Source organism: Prosopis cineraria, unplaced genomic scaffold (genome assembly GCF_029017545.1).
Source record: "Prosopis cineraria cultivar Desert tree isolate PC_DT_omini unplaced genomic scaffold, ASM2901754v1 PC6, whole genome shotgun sequence".
In the NCBI taxonomy this organism is placed as follows: domain Eukaryota; kingdom Viridiplantae; phylum Streptophyta; class Magnoliopsida; order Fabales; family Fabaceae; genus Prosopis; species Prosopis cineraria.
Genome location: NW_026555337.1, coordinates 15,456,944 through 15,463,520, shown reverse-complemented (window position 1 = coordinate 15,463,520; position 6,577 = coordinate 15,456,944). Strand labels below are relative to the sequence as shown.

Here is a 6,577-nt window from a genome sequence, read left to right as displayed (position 1 = left end):
TTCAAATGTTATAATCATTATAAAATAATAAAATAATATATAATAAGTAACTCACACTAAATAAATAAAAAAATAGTATTTATCAAAGATTTTACTTAACAAAATCAAAGAGTTACCATATTAATGTGTAAAAGATTAATATTTTTAAAATTATACTCCTTCTATTACAAAATATAATATATTTTTAAAGAAATTGAATATTCAAAAAACATAAAATATTTTAATTTTTTAAAATATAATCATTATTTTTTAAAAATGGTCTCTATTAGTAATAAATAAATATAAAAAACATAAAATTAATTTAAAATAAATAATTATTTTATTAAAAGATAAAATTAAATTAAAACTTTTCACATGCACGGGCAAAATCTAGCTACTTTATTTCTTGTAATTACCCTAATGTCCTAGGTTCATTACTTTATTTCCTCTGCGCCGCGCGATCTCTACTCAATCTTCAGCATTTTCTCCTTTCAACTTCGGCTCCTTCGCCTTGCTCGCGGTCGCTCGCGGTCTTCGATCGCTGTCGCGCCCCTTCATATCTGTAAAATCTAAAGACTCGCCTTGGCCGCCGCCGTCCTCATCCTTGCTCGCCGTTGTCCTCATTCGTGAGCTCCTTCAGACTTTCAGCACCCAGTGTCACACAGTCCTTCCGCCGCGAGCGCCGCCGTGCTCATCGTTTCTGGTTCGTCTAAGCTCATTGTTGCTCTGCCTGGCGTTGCTCTTCAGGTATCAGGTTACTCTTCCTTACACTCTGCTCATTGTATAGAAGGGCATATTAAGTCTAGGAGAAGTTTACTGTGTCTAGTAATCATGCCTCCTGCAACTCAAGCTTATAAACTTCATTAACAAGTGTCTAGTGAAATTTCGACAAATGAATCCTGCATTAGCAAACCTTCCTCTGCTGATTACTGCTTATTACTCTCAGTTTGTGATTTAGTCTTTTGAGATCAGTTGGCCAATCATTAAGCAGTTGAGACGCTTAAAATCAAAATTTTGATATATACTTGTTGCTTGCTTTAAGTGGAAGGACAAACTCTAGAACGAAATTGATCCTCATTTGACAATTTGGTGGACTTGTGAAGTTAAAATTCTCTCAAGTCAATAAGGAATTTAACAAGGGTAATACTCCAACACCAACTCTATGGGTCTTATAAGAACGAGATAGGGCATTCCATCAATTATGTCAATGCTGTTATCATTATCTATAATATGATAAAAAGAAACTTCTACAGCTCTCTATTCAAGTCCTACGCAGAGACATTCCAAACACCAAACAATATATATCATTATAAATTCAGTACCACCGAGAGCTAGGTATTAACATGACATGAAGTAAAAGTCACCAATTCAAGGAACATGAGATGAAAGTTGTTCAAATTTTTACTTCTTTTCTTCTATTAAAGCTATGAATGTCTGCTTGTTTGATTTGAGTTTGACTTCAAATTTTATTGGACAAAAAATTTTAATGCTTGGCTCTACATTGTCCGGTGCAGTAGCCATGGGTTCATGTGATTTTAGTTTGATTTAACTTATTCAATTGAATCTCTGCCATCCTTGTGTAATTACTTGTTCAAATAATTTAGCTTCACAATGACATATGACTAATTGTCATTTAAATCCCGCTTTATAATCATAACCAGCTATGGCCCTTTTCTGAATAATTGTAATTTAAAATAGATTATGTTCTTTGATTGATATGGGTTGAACGACTGGAGCTATGTGGCTCTTTTTTCTTTGTTTTACGGTACTAACTTCTAATGGGCAACAACAACACAATTGAATCTGCTTCATCTGAATAGGAGGAGATTATTTTGACGTCTTATTGGTGGTGTTGTCATTTGGTGCAGGCAATGGCATGTTGTTTCTTGTTATTTTTTTGGTTGTATTGTTTTTGTTTTGCTGCTTTCATTAGTTATATTGTTTTGTTGTATTATTCTATAGACTATTATTAGTGTAACAATTGTTTGGACGCAAAGATGTATTTTAGATGCAACTCTTTAAAATAATTTTTATTTGCATTTTTAAAGATTTAATTTCATTTTAATTACATGCAGGTTTTAAATGCCTACTTAAGCCTTTGAAACCTAATTTTGGAAGCCTTTTTAATGGCCTGCATATAAATTACTCCTTTAAAAAGGCTTCAAATCAGGTCAGGCATTTTTGCAGGCTCAAGCTTGAGCCTAAAAAAAAAAAAAGCCTGTATGCGGGCCAAGGCTGGGCTTAAGCTTGAGATCCCTATTATAGGCTCAGGCTAAGACAGGCCTCCTGTTTGGCCAAAGCCTAGCTTGACCTAGCTTTTTTGCTAGAAGGAATTTTATGTGAATGCATATGAATGATGGGAGAGGGAAAATTTTAATTAAGAATTTTGTGATTGATGTGAGAAAAATTGGAGCTTTTGTGGAAGGTGTGGAAGAGAGTGTTTGGGTAAAGAGCTTTAATGATGGGAAAAGTAGTTAACTTTGGGCAACATATATTTTTCTTTTCTAAAATGAAAGAAACGAAAGGACAAATTAATATACCATGTTAAAGAAATGCTGCAATTGCACGATGGTGAGATAATCCTGTACAAGTGAAAGCAAAGTGAAGGAATTTGACTAAAGAAATGACGCAGCAGCAAATGTGACTAATTAAGGGTATAGTAAATAGAAAACAACAGAGTGGAATCTGGAAAACAAGTTGAAGGAACTGTGTTTTAGAGAACAGACTAAGGTCTATTTTTTATTTTTTATTTGATTTGTATAGCCCTGTCCAGCACTGTAATGCTATATTTTCAAGAATCTTTTCTTTCTGTCAGTAGTTATATTGTGAATCAATGGATATGCAACTCTGTTGATGATGATAACAAGTTTTATTGGAGTGATTAGTAATGCATGTCTTCAGCAAGTACTTCTTTTTAACGGTTGAGAATAACACTAACTGGTAGCTGCTTTTTTATGTGTGATCATATGAATAACAATAGTGAACCATGCATTTTTAAACTGGCTGTATGTTGAATCCACTCTTGAATTATAATAAACTTCATTTATATCCCCTGCTTCATCATTGCATGTCTAGAGTTAGTCTATCTAATGGACGGTAACTATTAGCTTGAAGGAGTTGCTTGAATCAATTGGCTTACTGAGGCATCTTTGTTAAAAGTATTTGGAACAAAAATTAAAAGGTTATGATATCAACTATGCATATTTCAAAGATTTCAGTGGGGCCCAATGCCCCCACTAAGTGTAATATAGGTCTGCCTATGGCTGAGCCTATCAGGCCTTCAATCATTATAAGTGGTGTTGCATACTCAAGTAGATGTATGTTCATTTCTATTCATTCCAATTCAAATCTCCTCTTTAATTGGATCTCATACTTTTGGAGGATACAGGGATTTAAGCTGCCAAGATGGCTGCAAGTTTTGCATCTAAGTCCTCTCGAGGTATGTGGTTTTGTTCTCAAATTTGTTATTTTGCAGATCTAGGTTTAAATTTACATGTCCTGTTGGTTTGCTGTATCTGCTTGCTGGCCCACCCTTGTGATGACATGTTCAAACTTCGGTTTTGACTATATTGTTAGACATAAATGCTGTGAATGCATCAAAATCCTTGTTGGAGTCTCATGAAACTTAGCTTAGTTCTGAGATGTTTACCTCCGATGTGGTTCTACAATATACATTTCTACTCAAGTGTTTAGAATTTGCGTGGGACGTGGACATAATTGTTTGTCTGAATAATTGTTTGAAGTGGGCATGTCGTCAGTTATGATGCCCAACTCAGTCAAACCCTAGTTTTCGATCTGACCTGATTATTTAGATCAAATTTTATTCTCTTTTATGTACCGAGATTATACGAGAGATGTGGGTGATATGATTAGATTTTATCTCTCTTATCTTTCATATATATGTAATCACACTCTGAATAAAATTCATAGCTGTTTTGTGCAAAATATTTCGATAATCTTATTCATGTTTGCTGGAATGCGGAGAGGCCCCTGAGACAAGAGGGAGGTATTTGGGGAGGAGGGGATAGTTTTGAAATTCAATTATTCAATTACGTACCTACGATTTTGCTATGTTCACTCTAGAATGATTAGAAAAATAATCATGCTTAATGTTTTCTGAAAGTGAATCCTTGATTTTTTTCATTTTCAATGTATAAGTGTGGGGTAATTTTTTCTGGAAGGTGGAATTATGATTTATCTGATCGAAGCAACAATCAATTCAGGTGCTTGAATTTTTTGAACTTTTGGTTAGCGGTAATGCCGAAGCCGATTAGGAATCGTTTCAGTTGGTCATTGAAAAAACCTATCTCTGAATAAAGACATTTCGCCTGGAGTAAACCAATTGAAAGTTAGAAGTGATACTAACCTTGTTTCAAATGTTGGCTACTTCTGACTTGTGTGGTGATGATGGACTAATGGGCCTCTCAGTAGTCACTACTCAATAGATTAATTGGTGTTTTTGTCTCGAAACAAACATGTTAATATTCTTATTTTGTTAACTTCATTGAGTTCTTTAGTCAATGTTTATTCCATTCCTCAGAGACAGGATTGTGTAATTCCTTAATGATGTTCAACCTGTTTAATTCTTGCATTAAATCCTTTATTTTTCCCACTAATGCCAACAGTAATTGACATGAACTCTTGATGGTAAATTTTTTGAGTAGTTAATGTATTGCACTCTGTTTCTCATGTTGGAAATCAAACCAGTGGGCCATTCTCTGCTTGGTGGGCTGGGCAACAGTTTATCTGGTTTAATCACCACTTCACAAGAGATCATTTGTAGCAAATTCTTGTCTCAGGTTAGTGCATAACACTTCTATTTTAATTTGAGATGTCAATTTAAGATTGTTCGAACAAGTGCAAAAGTTTTGATATCTTCTCCATCCCCATAATGTTTATATTTTTCTTTTCTTTTGACAGCAATTTGTTCTTACATATTAATATTGTCATGCCTGGAATGAGAACCAAAGCACGTCTGTTTTAGAGTAGGATATCTATATTACTTCTTCCATCCCAACTTATAAGGCAAATTTAGACAAAATTATGCATTCCAATAAAGCTTAGTAACTATACTTTACAATCTTATTTTGTCAAGACAAAAGTATAAACTTTCAAAAATACCTTTAATTTAATATAATCTTAAATGATTGAACAAAGAGAATTATAAGGAGGGAAGGGTAATGTTGGAAAAGTACATTTAATCAAACCTTATTTTTGTTGAATTGTTTTATATTTTGGAATATCAAATTACTTTTAAAATTGTATTATAATTTGGGATGGAGATAGTATTATACTATTCAAATCTCTCTGCCATCCTATGTTATGACTGTCTTTTTAACTGGAAAAAAAGTGCAATGCATTTTAGCAGCAGCAGCGCACCTTCATTCAGATGAGGACTGTTCTCAAGGTTGTGGATAATTCAGGGGCTAAGAAGGTTATGTGCATACAACCTCTGAAAGGGAGGAAAGGGGCAAGATTGGGTGACACCATAATTGCATCAGTCAAGGAAGCCCATCCTAATGGAAAAGTTAAAAAAGGAAAAGTTGTGTATGGCGTGGTTGTGCGTGCGGCGATGCAACGGGGGCGATGTGATGGCAGTGAGGTCAAGTTTGATGATAATGCTGTGGTTCTTGTTGACAAGCAAGGGCAGCCAATTGGGACGAGAGTTTTTGGACCAGTCCCACATGAGCTGAGGATGAAGAAACATGTCAAAATACTTACTTTAGCAGGGCACATTGCTTAAAATATGGAGCATCATGACTCAAGGTTGGTCAATTTGCTATTATTAATTAGGTGTGAAGGTTTTAAGATATGATAGAATTGTCATTTGTTTTGGGCGGCGGAGTATGTGATCTGGTTTTTGATACTTGGACTTTTTTTTTTTTTAACTTAGACAGATGTTTTGAATGACTGCATAAATTTTTTATGAGGAATAAAAATTACAGTGGGAATAGGAAAGATGATAGAATATAATGGGAGTCAGCTTCCCTCCGGCGGAAGCCCTCGCCCGCACTTCTACAATTGAGATGCGAAAATTGAACTATTCAAATTTAATCTGTGCAGTCCATGTTTATTTATTTTTACTCTATTTTTTAAAATAAAAAATTATATTAATTATAGAAAATTTTAATAAATCTGATTATGAGTTTAGATAGTTGAGATTTAATATAAATGGTTTACATTTAATTTATAAAAGTTATAAGAAAATTTAATATTTAACTTGTACTGTGAGGAATATGTTTGAAAAGTCAATTTATAAAAAAATTGATATTAAATGTACATCACTCATATTAAATTTAAATTGTCCAGATTGGTTAACGAACTTATTAATTTTTTTTTTGCAATTTATATAATTTTGTAATTTAAAAAATGTAAAATAAAAAATATTAAATCTGGATGGTTCAGATTGTCTAGATTTTGCACCTCAAATTAGAATCTATCATGAAAGATTTATCTTTAATTTATGATTATCTTTATTATGATTTTAATTAAAATTTAGATTTAGATTATCTTTTAAATAAATATTTTGGGTTAGCTTTATAGTTATAAGATTATTTCTTATATATTAGAGTTCCTATTTTTAAAATTCATTTGCTTG

General features: G+C 33.1%; 1 protein-coding gene across 4 annotated transcripts; it reads left to right on the top strand.

Annotated features, from left to right (window-relative positions):
• Nucleotides 1-433: 433 nt before the first annotated feature.
• LOC129314642 (50S ribosomal protein HLP, mitochondrial-like) lies at nucleotides 434-6,014 on the top strand. Of its 4 annotated transcripts, none has more exons than XM_054958127.1 (4): nucleotides 434-726; nucleotides 3,361-3,418; nucleotides 4,687-4,778; nucleotides 5,345-6,014. In XM_054958127.1, the coding sequence occupies exons 2-4, from the start codon at nucleotides 3,385-3,387 to the stop codon at nucleotides 5,720-5,722; spliced, it is 504 nt and encodes a 167-aa protein (XP_054814102.1). In that variant the 5' UTR covers nucleotides 434-726; nucleotides 3,361-3,384; the 3' UTR covers nucleotides 5,723-6,014. The 4 variants fall into 4 exon arrangements, with proteins under 4 accessions (XP_054814102.1, XP_054814101.1, XP_054814100.1 ...); XM_054958126.1 differs by having other exon boundaries at nucleotides 434-733; nucleotides 3,368-3,418; XM_054958125.1 differs by having other exon boundaries at nucleotides 436-726; nucleotides 3,368-3,418.
• The last annotated feature ends 563 nt before the right edge of the window (nucleotides 6,015-6,577 follow it).

Bases quoted from the DNA above. Each gene is read 5' to 3' on its own strand.
- LOC129314642 (XM_054958127.1), top strand. From the start codon at position 3,385: ATGGCTGCAAGTTTTGCATCTAAGTCCTCTCGAG. The intron at 3,419-4,686 runs GTATGTGGTTTT...AAATCAAACCAG, and splicing joins TGCATCTAAGTCCTCTCGAG to TGGGCCATTCTCTGCTTGGT. The intron at 4,779-5,344 runs GTTAGTGCATAA...AATGCATTTTAG, and splicing joins GTAGCAAATTCTTGTCTCAG to CAGCAGCAGCGCACCTTCAT.